This window comes from Osmerus eperlanus, chromosome 12, assembly GCF_963692335.1.
Source record: "Osmerus eperlanus chromosome 12, fOsmEpe2.1, whole genome shotgun sequence".
Classification (NCBI taxonomy): domain Eukaryota; kingdom Metazoa; phylum Chordata; class Actinopteri; order Osmeriformes; family Osmeridae; genus Osmerus; species Osmerus eperlanus.
This window is the reverse complement of record NC_085029.1, coordinates 7,632,325-7,649,569: the sequence shown is the minus strand read 5'-3', so window position 1 is coordinate 7,649,569 and position 17,245 is coordinate 7,632,325. Positions and strand designations below refer to the sequence as shown.

The 17,245-nt window shown below is 52.2% G+C and overlaps 1 protein-coding gene across 1 annotated transcript in view; it reads right to left on the bottom strand.

Annotated features, from left to right (window-relative positions):
• The window catches only part of dnah9 (dynein, axonemal, heavy chain 9), an 80,772-nt gene that overhangs the window by 44,876 nt on the left and 18,651 nt on the right, over positions 1-17,245 (bottom strand). The window contains 17 exon segments of the mRNA XM_062475356.1: positions 409-583; positions 1,577-1,724; positions 2,228-2,336; positions 2,443-2,570; positions 2,735-2,945; positions 5,015-5,302; positions 6,652-6,790; positions 8,164-8,321; positions 10,535-10,639; positions 11,685-11,841; positions 13,159-13,247; positions 13,249-13,320; positions 13,992-14,231; positions 14,596-14,721; positions 15,603-15,670; positions 15,702-15,786; positions 16,538-16,664. Coding sequence (XP_062331340.1) covers positions 409-583; positions 1,577-1,724; positions 2,228-2,336; positions 2,443-2,570; positions 2,735-2,945; positions 5,015-5,302; positions 6,652-6,790; positions 8,164-8,321; positions 10,535-10,639; positions 11,685-11,841; positions 13,159-13,247; positions 13,249-13,320; positions 13,992-14,231; positions 14,596-14,721; positions 15,603-15,670; positions 15,702-15,786; positions 16,538-16,664 — 2,425 coding nt within the window.

The following is a 17,245-nucleotide window of genomic DNA, read 5'->3' as shown; positions in this document are numbered from 1 at the left end:
GCCTGAGAGGTTCGGAGGAAGCCTGTCAGCGGAGCGTGTGTGGTGAGCTCAAACCCCAGAAGAGCTGGTTCTCTCTTATAAACATGCTTTTAAAATGATTTATTACAACCAGCGGAAGTCACACCAACCCCAAAGAAAGTGAACTCTCTTTATGGGAGCGACGAGGAGGACGGGAGGAAGAGAAGGAGGAGTAAAGAGAAAAAGGAGCATGAGGGGAGAGGGAGAGGAGAGGGAGGAGAAGGAGGAGCAGGAGGAAGGTGAGGAGGTGGAGAGGAAGGAGGAGGAGGAAGGAGGAGACAGGGAGGGGGAGGAGAGATGGAGGAGGAGGAGGAGGAGGAGGAGGAGGAGGAGGAGGAGGAGGAGGAGGAGGAGGAGGAGGAGGAGGAGGAGAAGGGGCCCCAGTCTTACCTGGTCCTGGAACAGGGCTCCTCCGAACGCCCAGACGGCAGCGAAGACGAAGAAGAGCTCGTACAGGTCTTTAGGGCAGTCTGGAGGCGTGTTCTCCGGGGTCAGCAGGCTCTCCAGCAGGTGGCACAACATCTGGACCACGCTCTGCTCTGGGATGGGCAGGATCTTCTTGAACCTGGACCGGAGCAGAGCACACTCTAACAATCTGCCCCCCCCCACACACACACACACACACACACGCTCTGCAAAATACACACTGAAGCACAGACTCACACACACTGCACGGAGACACGCACACTCATGCACCGACACACACGGACACGCACGCCCTGCGTGGGTACACACTCACGCTTTGCAAGGATGGCGCACGCACACACACTCTGCAAGGATACACACAGTCTCACACTGATACACACAGACTCGCGCACACCGCACGGATGCGCACAGACACTCACATAACACTCGCACATTCGGCACGGTCACACTCGAGCTCACAACTTCTTTTTCATGTGATCTTGGTTTCACCTGGCAATGAGTAATTATAAGAATATCTGCTTGTTTACATTACCAGCCTGTAGAGAGTCAAAAGACCTCCTGTAGGGATGTTAAGTGGGATTAATTAAAATAATTGATCCTTCTCTTTACCTCGCTTTTTCTCACTCTCCCCATCTCATCTCTCCCACTCTCTCTTTCTCACTCTCTCCCCTCCTTTTGCCATCTCGCTCTCTCACTTACGCTCCTCACTATCTCTTTCTATCTCTCTCTCTCCTCTCACCTTCTCTTTCTCCCACTCTCTCGTTCTCTCTCTATTGACTTTGTATATTATGATCTGGTTAGGAAGGTGACAGCGTTCATTGCTGTGTGGGGGCAGTGGGGTGTCTTGGGGAACAGTGCCAGGTGCATCGTTAGCAACCAGGCGTGCACTTTCGATATTTGTTTCCCATCTCCTATCAGTGATCTGTGTTTACTCGGTTGATTTCTGTAATGGTCCGTTTTAACTAGCCGCTATCTGGCAGGTTTGACAGCCCAATAAAGGCTTTGAGAAACCGACAACTCTCTCTCTCTCTTCTCTCTCCTTCTCGATATCTCTCGCCCCTTCCGTGCTGTGGAGACACGTGCTGTCCATTTATCTACTAGACATTGTGAGGGGGTCCTCGGAGACAGGTACCTTGACCTGAAGGTGTCCAGGCATGAGGGAAGGTACTTGTCAAACAGGATAGTCAGGTTGGCCTTCTCTGATTGGACCTCCCTCCTGTCGATCCAACTGGACACGGGTGGGTTCCATCCCAGGTCTGCTGGGTTTATGTACAGGATGCCTGGAGGGACAAACAGAACTGTGGTCACCATAAGGTCTTTGATGTCGATATGAGGGAGCGAGGGAGAGAGGGAGAGAGGGAGAGAGGGAAGGAGGGAGAGAGGGAGAGAGGGGGAGAGGGAGAGAGGGAGGGGAGAAGCAGAGGAAGGAGAGGAAGAAGAGGAAGGAGGGAGAGAGGGAGAGAGGGGGAGAGGGAGAGAGGGAGGGGAGAAGCAGAGGAAGGAGAGGAAGAAGAGGAAGGAGAGGAGTAAAGAAGGAAGAGAGGAGGAGAGGTGGAGGAGAGGAATATAGAAAGAGGAGGGGAGGAGAGAGGAAGGGAGAACGGGGAGAGAAAGGAGAGAGGAAGGAGATGAAGGAGAGGACGAGAGAAGGAGAGAGGGAAGAGAGGAGTCGACAGAGGAACGGAGGGGGCCAGAGAGAAGGAGAGAAAGAAGAGAGGAAGGAGAGGACGAAAGAGGAGGAGAGAGAGGAGAGAGGAGAGACCAGGAGAGGAGAGAGTGCTACCTGCTCTGGACACTGTGGCGGGGGTGGCCGTGCGAAGGTGACTGATCTCAAACACCAACCTCATGGTGGGGTTCAGAGGGATGCGCTCATTACTGGCCAGAGTCAGCACCTACACACACACATATACTATTTACTTGTCATGGAACAGACACACACTTGGATGAGCAAGCACACACTCTTCCAATGTGATGAAACACACACGCACACACACATACCTTGTTGTCGTCCATGACAGTGTTGAGAGACTCGATCCACATGGGGTCTATGTCTCCATCCAGAACGATCCACTTGGGCCCAGTGTGGCTCAGGTTGGCCAGCTCACGCATGATGTTGGAGAACAACCCTGCAACACACACCAGTCAGTACAACACACACACACACCAGCCCTGCAACACACACCAGTCAGTACAACACACACACGCAACACACACCTGTCAGTACAACACACACCAGCCCTGCAACACACACCAGTCAGTACAATGTGTGCACATTGGTATGGTAACTCACCGTCCTTCCACTCCCTGGTTGCCGGGTTGATGATCCCAAACAGCTCATCATTGGTCACGGCCTTGGGGTTAAGATCCGCCCACACAGGCCGGCGCTTCATGTTCTGATAGGTCCTCTGGAGTGACCTCATCACCTGACTCTTCCCCGTGCCGGCGTTACCCACCACAAACACAGAGTGGCGCACTGCCAACAACTCCTCCAGCTGCACCACCTGGGAGAGAGCGATAGAGACAGAGAGAGATAGAGGGAGAGATGGAGACAGAGAGAGATAGAGGGAGAGATGGAGACAGAGAGAGATGGAGAGAGAGATGGAGGGAGATGGAGATGGGGGAGGGAGAGATGGGGGGAGAAAGCGATGGAGGGAGAGAGAGATGGAAAGAAGGGGGAGAGTGAGGGAGAGAGAGATTGAGATGGGGGAAGAGGGGTGGAGGGAGATGGATATGGGGGGAGAGAGGGAGAGAGAGATGGAGGGAGATGGAGATGGGGAGAGAGGGGGAGAGAGAGAGAGAGAGAGATGGAGGGAGAAAGAGACAGTGTGAAAGAGAGAAATGGAGGGAGAGAGATAGAAGGATAAAGAAATGGCAATGGCACAGTACATTATTCCTGGGATTGACGGAATAAAGCGAGCTGTGGGGTGTGTTTGGTTTATACTGCTGTGCAGCATGGTGGTGCATGTTTAGGTGCACTGCAATGCAGCACGGCAGCTCAGAACACGCAGCTAACCTCACGGAGCACGGCTGGAGCGGTCCTCACTGATTGCACACGAGCACACACGCACGCACTGACAGACATCCACACAAACACATACGTGCGAGCAAACATATACAGACACACAGACAAAAAACGCGCACATTTGCAGACACGTGCAACTCGACACATACACACTCAGACACACACACACACCATCTTTAGTAGCTACAGGTTCATATCTCGTTACACCTCCATATCCAACAGGTTATTATCAACCGCACCGGAGACCCCGTCCGACAGAAGGGGGAGGAGGGGGGAGACGGAGGGAGGGGGCGAGGGAAGGAGGGGTGATAAAAAGGGAGAGTTTCTTTCCCGGCTCCATACACAGAGATAGTGTCGGCTGCTGAATCAATGCCATCGAGCGAAAGCCCGCGTTCTCCAGTATCTATTCAGGCTCGCAGCAGTCCACAAAGAGCCCCCAGATCACTGTAATGTACTGCTACCAGGCCAGCACTGGGAGCTATGCAAACTCCCTCACCTCACCCCCCCACCCCCACCCCCACCCCCCACAACCCCTGAAATGAAAGAGGAGCACAGACAAAGGCCGTAAAGTTCAAGGTCTGGAGATGCCTCGCTGTTATTGACCCCCCCCCCCCCCCATCTTTCACACACACACACACGAACACACACACGCACCTTCCGACAACCCCTTCTCCTTCCTTCTCACACACACACACGCACAGACGCACCTTCAAGCCCCCCCCCCCCCCCCCCCACCCCCCAGCACCCTCTCCTTGTTGGTTATTTCCATGGCCGCCTGACACAATGGCAGGGTTAAGTGGTGTCTGGCTGCGCTGGCCCGCTTGATGCAGTGTTATTATGTGCCTCTGCTGCCTTTGTGACCTGCTACAGATTGCACTTATTTCCCCTGGACCTGCGTTGTGGCGTTCTCTGACATCCAAACCGCCTCTCTAACACCTTGCGTGTGACAGAGAGAAACATATATAAATATAAATAAATAGAGAAAGCGAGTGAGAGATAGTGTAGAGAGAACGAGAGGGAAAGAGATAAAGCAAGAAGAGAGAGAAAATATGTGTGTGTTTGTCTATCCATCCAACATAATAATTAGAATCAGGCGTGTGTTCGAGGCGCCCGAGGACCCATCAACCCTAACCAGAGGGTGTTCATGTATTTGCCCGATTCATCCAGGAGCTCAGACCTGTCTGACATTAATGCTTCCCTCTGACAAAGACCAACCGCGGCTAACAGCTTTTTGAGAGAAGTTAAATAAAGCCAAGAGGGAATGATAACACTGCGATGGATGTGGGTTATTATGGGCTGCTGCTTCTGTAGTAGGACCTCAGGGTTGTGATGGTTACCGGAACCATGGTAACTAACTCTTGGCTCAAGTCCACGTCTTGGGGTGGATTCTTGCTAGAATTGGTACTTTATAATGATGTAAAAATGTGTTTTATCCAAAACAACATTCGCCCCACAGAGAGATTTGAACCTGTGATCTATTGAGCTGCAATCAAGTACTCTCCCACTGAGCTAAATCCGACCTGCTCAACCTCTGGGAAACCAGCTCACCTTGAGCACAAAGTTGTCCTCCGCCTGAAGTTTCAGGTCCAGGACAGACTCTCTGACGACCTTTTCAAAGTCCAGGTCCCTCTTCCGGGGCACGTCCAGGGCCGGGAACAGGTCCCCGATCAGCCCCGTGAACACGGGCATGTCATCCGTCACGATCTTGGGGACGTTGAAGTCCCTCAGGGCCCTCATCAGGACCTGGTCCTCCGGCCGGCCCGGGTCCCCTCTCTTCAGGGAGCCGGCCACCACCAGCACGGACTTGATGGCGCGCAGGCCCCAGTCGTAGTGGTCCTGTACGCACACACACGCAGACACACACACACACACACGCAGACACACAGACGTTGAATACAGTCAATGGGGTCCTGAACACTGGGGAGGGAGGGGGATTTGGGGGGGGGGAGGGGAAAGGGGAGAGGGGGAGACGGAAGGAGGAGTCCAGTGGATGAGAGGAGTGGAGAAGAGGAGGAGGAGGAGAGGATGGGAGGAGGGATAGGGAGAGCAGAGGAGGGGGGAGAGATGACGGAGAGGGGAGGGGTGACAGAAGGAGAGGAAAATCCAACAGGAGGATCGCAGGAGAGAAAAGGAGGAGCGGAGGAGAGGTGGAGAGAGGAAGACTGAGAGGAGGAAGGCAGGAGGAGAGAGGACAGGAGGAGAGAGGAGAGGAGGAGAGAGGAGAGGAGAGAGGAGAGGAGGAGAGCGGACAGGAGGAGAGAGGAGAGGAGGAGAGAGGACAGGAGGAGAGCGGACAGGGACAAGGAGAAGATGAGGGCAGAGATTTGTTGAGACGCCTCTGCCCCGTTTTACTTCACAGTGAATCTACAAGGACTACCCACTCCACTGTCCTATAATCAATGACACTTAGACACTTAATTAAAAGAAGATTCTTCACTCTCCACTACAGTCCTTCCATTGATTTGCACTTTCAGCCATTAAGAATCTTGCTTACTGAGGCAGTGGGCTCATTATCATCCTGCATCGCAGCAGCTAAATTGCTAATGTTAGCAAACTTCAAAACAAAACTCTGATCACTTTGAAAAGCCCTCTCTCTAGAAAAAAAACAAATTCAAAACAACCCTTTCATCGGAGAGGGGGATCTCGAGCTTCATAAAACTACAGTAAAGCTGAATAAGCTAGCGATGGCACCTGAACTTCTCTGGCAGATGAGGACGTTCATCCATAATTGAAAAGTCACAAAACCCAAACCTAAGACATGGGCTTACACAGTCGCCTCAATGCTAAGAATGACTTTCCGGCACCATCCATAATTGATCTGTTTGTCCAGAAACATCTAGGATAGGAACTCCAAGTCAGACAGCAGGAGAGGACAGCTCCTACCTTAACATCTTAACATCTACATCAAACTGTCATTTTGATCCACCAGGGTTTGGAGGGATATCTTGATGCTGTGTTTGATCGAAAGCTGTTCATATCAATTGTGTTCTTTATAAGCCAATACAAACAGGACACAGGCTTTTTTGTCCAGTTTTATGGCTGACTGACTGACTGGCCAACTGGTTAACTGTCTGAATGACTGACTGGTTGACTAACTGACTGACAGATTGATTGATTGACTGGTTGACTGGCTGGATGACAGACTAAATGACTGGCTGACTGACTGGCGTGCAGTGCAGGTCTACCTGTTTGGACAGCAGCTCTTTACACAGCGTGTAGAGGGTGATGAACTTCCTGGCCAGGACCCGGGCGTCTAGGAAGCCCTCCGCCACCAGCATGATCTCACAGATCAGCTCAAAGTCTGGCACCACCATGGCACACGGCCTGCAGGGGGCACAGAAAGAGAGAGAGAGAGAGAGAGAGAGAGAGAGAGAGATAGAGAGAGAGAGAGAGAGAGAGAGAGAGAGAGAGATAGAGAGAGGAGAGAGAACCATATGAGATGGTTCAAGAGAGACACAACACAGACAGGGGGGGGGGTGAAGAGAGAGAGAGCGATAGTTAGAGGGCGAGAGACACCGCAGAGAGGGCGAGGGGATTTGTGAAAAAAGGGAGGGATGATTAGAGAGATTCAAAGAGAGACGCCACAGCGAGGGGGAAGATGAGAGAGAGAGCTACAGAGACACACGGGGGAGGATGAGAAGTCAAAAGAAAGAGAAATGGTTAGAGACCAATGGAGAGACAGCAGAGAGACTGAGAAGTGAAATAACAGAGGGATACAAAGCTACAGCTGGACAGGGAAAGATAAGTGAGGTGACCGAGAAGGAGAGAGATGGAGAGATGGTGCAGAGAAGGAGAGATGAAGAGAAAGGTGGAGAGACGGAGAGATGGAGAGTGAGGTGGCGGGATGGAGAGAGAGGTGCAGAGACAGAGAGATGGAGAGATGGAAAGGGGGACGGAGAGGGAGATGAGAGATGGTGAAATGGAGAGAGATGGAAACGGAGAGAGAGAGATACGGAGATGGAGAGAGAGATGGAGATGGAGAGATGGAGAGAGAGGTGCAGAGATAGAGAGATGGAGAGATGGAAAGGGGGGTGGAGAGGGAGATGATAGATGGTGAAATGGAGAGAGATGGAAACGGAGAGAGAGAGATACGGAGATGGAGATGGAGATGGAGAGAGAGATGGAGAGATGGAGAGAGAGAGGAGGCCAGAGACAGAGGCCTCTGGGCCCAGTGCCTGGAGGACGGGGTGACGGGAGAGCTCACAGCTTAGTCAGAGCAGCAAGAGTGGAACATGTTATATTAGTGAACGCCAAAAACAACAGCTGCAGCCATATCCAGGGAGATGTGTCCTCTCAGATAATGAGATCCTGACTAAGAGCTCATTGCATCCGTTTGCCACAGTTTCTACAGAGAAGAGCCACGATCCAGCTTTCTGTGGTAGCTGAGTATAACTTTAGTACTTTCTGTAGTAGCTTGTGCGTTTGTGTGTGTCCGTGTGCACGGCAAATAGGTGTATGAATCAACAACAATATTACAAAAACGAGAGAGATCTCTCCAGTTACCTGAAGTGGAATTTCAGAGTTTCCACGGTTACCTGTGGGAGGCTTTGGAGATCTCCAAGGTTACATTAAGAGGACTCTGGGGATCTCCAAGGTTACCTGAAGAGGGCCTTGTGGGATCTCTACGGTAACCTGAAGAGGACTTTGTGGATCTCCAAGGTTACCTGAAGATAACTTTGAGGTATCTCCATGGTTACCTGAAGAGGGCCTTGAGGTTCTCTGGCAGCTCGGTGCGTCCAGCATAGCCGGGGTTCATGGTGATGAAGATTCCCACGGAGGGGAACAGGTTAACCTCCTCGCCCATGAAGTTAAACCTCTTCTTCTTGTCCCGGATGGCATCCTGGATGCTCTTCACCTGCAAGCAGAGGAGCAGGTCACACGCTGAACAGACACTGTTAGCGTGGTCCAGAAAGAGAGAGAGAGAAAGTGAGAGCGAGAGTGAGAGAGAGAGAGACCGACAGGGAGAGGGCAATTGGCCTTTGGCAACAATGCACACTCATTCATGCCAATAAAGCATTATTTCATAGAAAATTGAGAGAGTGAGACAGAGAGAGAGAGACACACACACACACACAGAGAGATACAATGATAGACTGAGAAATAAAGACAGAGAGAGAGAGCCATAGACTGAGCAAAAAAAATGACAGAGAGAGTGAGAGAGAGACACAAGAGAGACACAAAGAGAGACAGAGCCAGAGAGACAGAGAGAGAGAGCCGGCCGGGGTGAAACAAGACATCCAGCAGAAGTTGTCACTGTCCTGGGCTGCACTCTAAAGCCCCAGCTGGCTTCATGAATGGAACATGTCAGCGGTGAAACAGCCAGGCAGCCCATTGGAGCAGGCGGTCGCGGGCCAGCAGGCAGCCACAGATCAGCCAGTCAGACCAGGACAACGGGCACAGTCAGAGATAGATGCCAGCACCAGCCAAGCGATTGAAGAAGGAGAATTCATTTATATCTGTTGGGGAAAAAACCTCCCTGCTGTTTGACGTCTAGGGTTTAACTGTCTGTGTGGTTGTGAAACTATGTTAATACACGTGGGTGTGTCTGTTTTGAGTGCATGCACCTACGGTGGTTATGCATGTGTGTGTGTGTGTATGTGCATGTATGCATGTATGTTTATACTCACGCATACTCTGCATAAACACACGCACACACTTACCCATACACACGCACACACACACACACATACAGTATAAACACACCATGCATACACACGCATGCACACACATACAGTATAAACACACCATGCATACGCACGCACATACATACACCCACACAAATATACAGTATAAACACACAGTGCATAACACACACACACACACACACACTTCAACATACAGCTCCACATTCAGGATGGGCTCTGGTATCTGTCGTTCTTCTGAGGTGCTGAGAGAGGAGGCGGCATCCGAGGCAGCTCGGAGGCAGGTCTCATGTTTGCCGTGTGTGAGCGCCTCCTGGTCTGCCTTCCTACAGCTGTCTGATCCCTTATTCATCGAGGCACGCTGACTCGCCTGAACTGTGCCAACACTTTAGGATTCTCTCTGAGTGAGCGAGAGACAGAGAACACTGGGTTCCTGGTGTTCCCTGGGCTGGCAGGGGTGAGGCAGGGGGAGGCAGGAGTGAGGCAGGGGGGAGGCAGGGTGAGGCAGGGGGGAGGCAGAAGTGAGGCAGGGGAGAGGCAGGGGGAGGCAGGGGTGAGGCAGGGGTGAGGCAGGGGGAGGCAGGGGGAGGCAGGCTGATGGACAAGGGGAGGGGTGAGGCAGGGGGGAGGCAGGGGGGTGACAGACTGATGGACAGTGGGTCGATGAGTGGCCTGACTGACTGACAGGGTGTGTGGAGCTTCTCTGACGAAGCAGAGCCTTGAGCGAGAATCCATCATCATCACCACCGCCATCATGATATGAACGGTCCTGATCGACTGTACCGCAGACCACCATATCACCAAGACACCATGTCTGAACCCCCTGTGAGAGGACCACTACAGAGACCACAGGGGGGGAGGAGGAGGGGGGGGGCAGAGAGAGGAGGAGGGGAGAGAGAGGGGGAAAGAAAGGAGAAGAGAGACTGAAGGGAGAGAGAGAGAGAGAGAGAGAGAGAGAGAGAGAGAGAGAGAGAGAGAGAGAGAGAGAGAGAGAGAGAGAGAGAGAGAGAGAGAAAGCGCAAAGAAAGCGCAAAAGAGAAGCGAGAGATTGAGAGAGGAAAGAAAGAAAGGAGACAGCGAAGCAGAGGCCGAGATCAGAACTGCCAGGCTGTTAGCACGGCTAACTAGCTACAGTAGAAGCATCTCATTTCGATAAATCATCTATAGATATTGTGACACTTGAAACAGATGCTTCAGCTGTTTGTCATCAGACGCTCAATAAAGAGTCATCAACCAACTCATCTAAGTAAATAAAGGGCTGAATAAATCACAGCTGTTTGGGAAAGCCCTCAACTCGATAACAGAGGTGGTTGTGAGTATGTGAGTCTGAGTGCATGTGTGTGTGCGTGTATGTGCGTGTGCATGTGGCGTGTGAGTGCGTGGTATGTGTGTGTGTGTGTGTGTCAGAGGACCGGGGCATCCTCACCTGAACAGCGACAACGGAGAGCACCTCCACTGAGATCCTGTTGAACTCGTCGAAGCAGCCCCACGCCCCTGTCTGAGCCAGGCCCTTATAGATGTTCCCACACGACTGAGGACACACACACACACAGGCACACACACACACAGGCACACACACACACAGGCACACACACACACAGGCACACAGGCAGGCAAGCAGGCAGGGAGGCAGACAAACATTCATATAATAACACAATTTGTCAAAGCCTGTGTGTGCCAATGTGGCACAGGTAGAAATGCCAACACCCACGTTCAGTATTATCCAAACTGTGTGTGTGTGTGTGTGTGTGTGTGTTGTGTAAGCCTCCCTGAGACACACAGGGACAGGACAAAGAAGGGATCCTACTTTTCCCAATTACAGGCTCAAGTTAACCTCCTCTGACGCAAACCAAATATGACTAGAGTATTGATCTGTGCGTGTGTGTGTGTTGTCTCCTGTTCCTGGGGTATGTTTTCACTGCTCTCTGACACCTCTCTGCAGTGTGTGCAGCAGGGAGCAGTGTGTGTGTGTCAGAGAGCAGTGTGTACGTGGCAAAGCGGTGTGTATGTGTCAAGGAGCAAAGTGTGTGTGTGTGCATCGGAGCAGTGTGTTTGTGTCAGGGAGCGGTGCGTGTGTGTGTCAGGGAGCGAGGTGTGTGTCAGGGAGCGAGGTGTGTGTGTGTCAGGGAGCGAGGTGTGTGTGTGTGTCAGGGAGCGAGTGTGTAGTGGAGAGAACACCTCTACACTATAATGATGGCCCTGTCTAGGGAGGCAGGAACAAGCTGCATGAGAAGATTATGTTTACGTCTTCCTTGACCGCTCCTAACGCAGGGAGGTGTGTGTATTTGTGTGTGTGTGTGTGTGAGAGTGCGTGTGCGTGTGTGTGTGAGTGGGGAAGACAGAGAATGCAACATGAATACAGAAGGGGGTTTATGACATGGCTTAGCAAAGAAATAAGAGTTACCATCAGGGTTGAACTAATCTGCCTTCCTTCAAGGAGAGGGAGAAGGAGAGAGGAAGGCAAGAGGAAGGAGAGAGTGAAGAGAGGATGGAGAGAGGTAAAAAGATGATGCCTGGTTAAATCCCCCCCCCCCACACACACACACACACACACACACACATACAGCACACAGTACCTTGTAGTCCATCTGCTCGGAGCAGTTGAACACGTAGACCATAATGCCGAGCGCTCGGCCTAGGTCCTTGGTGGTCTCAGTCTTCCCAGTACCGGCTGGGCCGGCTGGAGCCCCACTCATTGTCAGGTGGAGAGACTGGGTCAGGGTGATGTAACATCTGAACAACACACACACACACACACACACATACAGACACACACATACACACAAACCAAAAGCACAATCCTCAATCCCCATAATCAGATCTGTCACCACCAATCCACAACCAATCAAAGCACTCACAGCAAACCACAGCAACAACAATCATCCAAAGGAACCCTGAGTGGGTGGAGGGATGAAGGACTAGCCGACCTTCCTCACCGCGCGGGCGGGCGCTTTTTCTGCGCGGGATAACCAGCTGTGTACCCAGCAGATGGTTCAAACATGATCGCGGTGTCGGGTACGGAACGAGCCACGGAACATTCCGGAAGACAAATGATTCCATCTGGGTGCCGTGCATCATCTCCTTGAAACGAGACCAGGAGCAGTCTGTCTCGGGGACTGCGTGAACTCATCTCTGACTAACACAGAGAGTCCACAGCCCGGAGGAGGAAGAGGAGGAGGGGACCTTGTGATGACACAGTGACTAAAGAGCATCCCTAGATCCGCTCTTCATACATATTCACACTGTAACAACCTGAACGGCGTTACATGAAACAGCTTGACAGAGCAGAGAGAGAGAGAGAGAGAGAGAGAGAGAGAGAGAGAGAGAGATAGAGAGAGAGAGAGAGAGAGAGAGAGAGAGAGAGAGAGAGAGAGAGAGAGAGAGGGAGGGAGCGACGCGGGGAGAGAGAGGACAGATGAGTCCACGTGCTCGGTGTTTACCGATCCCCGCCATCTCCCACCATTGTCTCTGCTTTGTTGCAGCTTCACAGGGGATTGTGGTCAGCGAGACGGAGACCAGAGAGCCCGACACGGCTGTGTGAAGGCTCGATTTAGAGTCGCGCAATCATCTCTGTATGCTTTAAGGCTTATCAGCCCTCATGCAGGCTGGCTGCCTCAGAAGAGCAGTTATCAAGGCTTCACTCTGGCTTTGTGGCAGAGAGTACAGTCATCTCTCATGGGTGCTGGTGGTGGGTGGATGATAAAGATGGAAAGGTACTACGCAGAGAGACTTCGCCCTTCTCTCCCTCCGTCTCTCCCCGCAGGCCCAACTTCTGGTGTGCTTGGTCGTCAGGGAGGGGATGACCAATCACGAGACAGTTTACCTATCAGTCGGTGGTGTTGACCAATCACAGGATACTTTACCTATAAATTGTGTCTTGACCAATCACAACCCTTTTTAGGAGTTATTTCAGTAGCTTATTCCAGTCAGGAGTATGTTGTCCAACCACACCACCCCTTACATGTCAGTCAGAAGGGGTGCTGACCAATCATTACGTAGCATACGTCAGTCATGAGGGTGTTGACCAATCACAACACACTTGATCTTTACCTGTCAGTCAGAGGCGTGATGACCAGTCGTGGGGTGTTTCCGAGGTACTCGTAGGAGTAGAGGAACTGGGCGTCGCAGATGTTGGTGAAGGCAGTGCTTCTCTGTCTCTCCCCAGCGGTGACGCAGCTGAGACAGCCACACAAACGCCTGGGAGCTCTCCACCTGGGGGGGGGGGGGGGGAGAGAGAGAGAGAGAGAGGATTAATGAGAGAGAGAGATGTGGAAGAGAGAGGGGATTTATAAGAGATTGTGTGTATGTGTGTGTGTGTGAGAGAGAGAGAGAGAGAGAGAGAGAGAGAGAGAGAGAGAGAGAGAGAGAGAGAGAGAGAGAGAGAGAGAGAGAGAGAGAGAGAGAGAGAGAGAGATGTGGAAGAGAGAGGGGATTTATAAGAGATTGTGTGTGTGAGAGAGAGAGAGAGAGAGAGAGAGAGAGAGAGAGAGAGAGAGAGAGAGAGAGAGAGAGAGAGAGAGAGAGAGAGAGAGAGAGAGAGAGAGAGAGAGAGAGAGAGAGAGAGAGAGAAAAGAGAGGACAAGGGAAACGGCAAAAGGCAGGAAAAAAACGAGAACGGAAAAGAAAAGAAGATGGATGGATAGATAGAGAGAGAGAGAGCGATAGAGAGAGAGAGAGAGGCCGAGACACAAATCTCCCCGTCCTTTATTTCTCCCCTGCGAGCCTGTCACCTGGCACGGCTGCCCATGCTAACACACAGCCACATGTCACAGCTGTCCCTGTCCCGAGTCACCAGGCACTGCTCACCTGCTGAGCGACGATCTCCCCCCGCCCCACCACAGGTGTTCCTGAGGGGAACCCCGAGGAACCGCGTTCGGCCTCACCTTCTGAGCGATGATCTTGGCCACCACGTCCCTGGCGTGCACGTCGATGGTGCAGATGGTCATGACCTTCTGCCGGTCGCCCGGCGACAGCTGTCCAATCAGCATGGAGATGAGGGTGTTGAGCTGCGCCACCTGCTTCTTGTAGTAGTCCTTCATGGCGTTCTCGTAGCCCTCCTCCAGGCGCGAGAACGCCATGCCCACGTCCAGGGTCCACCAGATCTGGGTGCAGGTGAGAGCCACCTGGGAGAGAGACAGGGGGGGGGAGAGAGGGAGAGGGAGAGGGAGAGAGAGAGAGAGAGAGAGAGAGAGAGAGAGAGAGAGAGAGACGAGAGAGAGAGAGAGAGAGAGAGAGAGAGAGAGAGAGAGAGAGAGAGAGAGTGAGAGAGGGGGGAAGGGAAGGAAAATAAAAAGGAGATGGACACAGAATACAACACAGACAGATAGGGCGAGAGAGAGATAGACAGAGAGAGAGATAGAGAGAGAGAGAGATTGGAAAATGAATGGGAAAACAGAGGGAGGGAAAGACAGAACATCTTTCCGACACATGACATTACTGTGCTGTTGTGTGGTTGCTGGAGGCATCCTGGGAGATGGAGTCCAGTACCTGAGCAGGGTAGTCAAACAGCCACTGTTCCCTCGGTTTGTCCTCGTACGCCATGACCGCCTCGGTCATCTCATGGCGAACCGTCGACCTCATGATGTCCAGAATGCGGTTCAACCACACCTCAACCTTGAATCAACACATAGACATACACACAGATGGATTCCGAGCACACAGACACGCACACACAAATTCAATATTTTCCATATAACAGTTCCATAGAGGTGTACTGTAGGTCTACGCATAAGTGTATGACCCTTCATAATAATGATTTCCTATCGTTACACTTATGACATCAGTAAAGTGTGTCTTGCAGTAGCAGATAAACAGCATCCAGTATGTAGTTAAACATAGACATATTTATTATGGTTTGATTTGTGGGCAATATATACTGTACTATATACAATATTTACTATAACCCAAAGCTCGTCAGTCTTTGCTACTTGAGGGTCAAGACCTCTCCATCGACTTAAAGCTTTGTGATGAGTAGAGGGGGGTGGGCGGTGGGGGGCTTCACATTCTAGTATATTCAAATGTTCTTCATTTAGCAGACGCTTTTATGGAGAATGCAGGCAGGGATCCCGCTCACTTTCCCTTTGAAAGACTAACAGGCAAACCAAGACTGGTGTTACCAACGGGGGAGGGAGGATAGATAAACAGAGAGAGAGAGAGCGAGAGAGAGAGGAGAGAAGAGAGAGAGAGAGAGAGAGAGAGAGAGAGAGAGAGAGAGAGAGAGAGGGAGAGCGAGAGAGAGAGAGAAAGAGACAGAGAGAGATACAGACAGAGAGAGAGCGAGACAGAGAGACAGAGAGACAGAGAGAGAGAGAGAGAGAGAGAGAGAGAGAGAGAGATACAGACAGACACATGGAAAGACAGAAAAAGAGAGAGAGACAGAGATACAGACACAGAAAGAGATACCGACAGAGAGAGAGAGAGAGCTACAGACAGACAGCTGTCAGTGGAAGGTGAGCAGGCTTCTCTCAGTGTGGTGGTCCAGTCTGGTCCAGTACCTGACCAGTGCAGTCGCAGGGCAGGTTGAAGGGGACATACTCGTCCTCCTTGCTGTACATGCCCAAGCCTGTCTTGGTGGCGCTGCCCTCTGCCCAAGCCTGTCTTGGTGGCGCTGCCCTCTGCGTCCAGCTCAAACTCCATCCTGGCCATGTTGTCAAACAGCTTGGAGAGGTGCTTCTGGACCTGATGACACACGGGGCAGAGTAGGGAACAGCAAAGGAGAATTAATCGCAGGAGAACCCATCACAGGAGAACCCTGCCAGAGGAGAACCCTGCCAGAGGAGAACCCTGCCAGAGGAGAACCCACCAGAGGAGAACCCACCAGAGGAGAATCCCATGGAGGAAACCCGCCCTGGGTGAGAACCCACTCGAGGAGAACGCCCTAGTGGAGAACCCATCACAGGAGAACCCATCAGAGTGGAACCCACCAGATTACAACCCATCAGGAGCTTAAAAGTTGATCTGCTTCATTATACTGAAGTGGATTTAAAAGTGGACTGACTGGTGAACGTTAATTGAGTGTAGAAGTGGTCCTCAATGTCAGAGTGATTTATCTGTCAGCTGGGTGCTGCAGTAATTATATATGTATATATCCAAGGTGGGGCAATGTCCATTATGTTCTAGCAGCAGGTGTGTAGAATCACATGGAAATCTAGACACAACAGCGCCCCTGAGTGGACTGCCTTTGTACTGCAAGAGTAAGCATCACACTTTACATTCCCTAAAACGAACATTGCTTAACACTTGACAGTGTGTGTGCCTGCATGGGTAAATGTGTCTGTGTGTAACTGTGCGTGTAAATGAACGTGTGTGTAAGTGTGTGTGTGTGTGCCTATGTGTGTAAATATGTGTGTGTGTGTGTATATGTACGTGTGTGCAAGGGTGTGTGTTTGTGTGTGCCTGCGTGTGCTAATGTGTGTGTGTGTGTGTGTACCTGGTGGGGGTTGGTCCCGTTGGACAGGATGTCCAGCAGGTCTGCTGAGGAGATGAAGTAGAACCTGGGGAAGGCCAGTCGCTTGGTGTCCAGGTACTCTGCCAGGGCCTTCTCACACAGGGACAGTCTGCACACACACACACACACACCATGCATGCACGCGCACACACACACAGGAGCCTCGTGATTGTGTGTGCGTAGGGAATGTGCAGTGTGTTTTTAGACACACACACACCCCAAGACATATTGTCCCAACACGCAGCACAACACCAAACACCCCCCACCTCCCCAACACGTCCACACGCACACAACCCCCCCCCCCTCCACCCACCGTCCCGACCAGCCCCCGAAACACAACTCCCCACACACGTTCCACCCGAACACTTCACCGCCTCCCCGGTCCCCACTCCCCCACACCACCACACCCCCACTCCCCCACTCCCCCACACCACCACACCCCCACTCCCCCACTCCCCCACACCACCACACCCCCACTCCCCCACACCACCACACCCCCACTCCCCCAAACCCCCAAACCCCCACACCCCCACTCCCCCAAACCCCCACACCCCCAAACCCCCACTCCCCCAAACCCCCACACCCCCACTCCCCCAAACCCTCACACCACCACTCCCCCTAGCCCCCACACCAGCATTCCCCCACTCCCCCCCCCCCCCCCCAGCCGCCCGTAGCGCTCCGGAGCCCCAC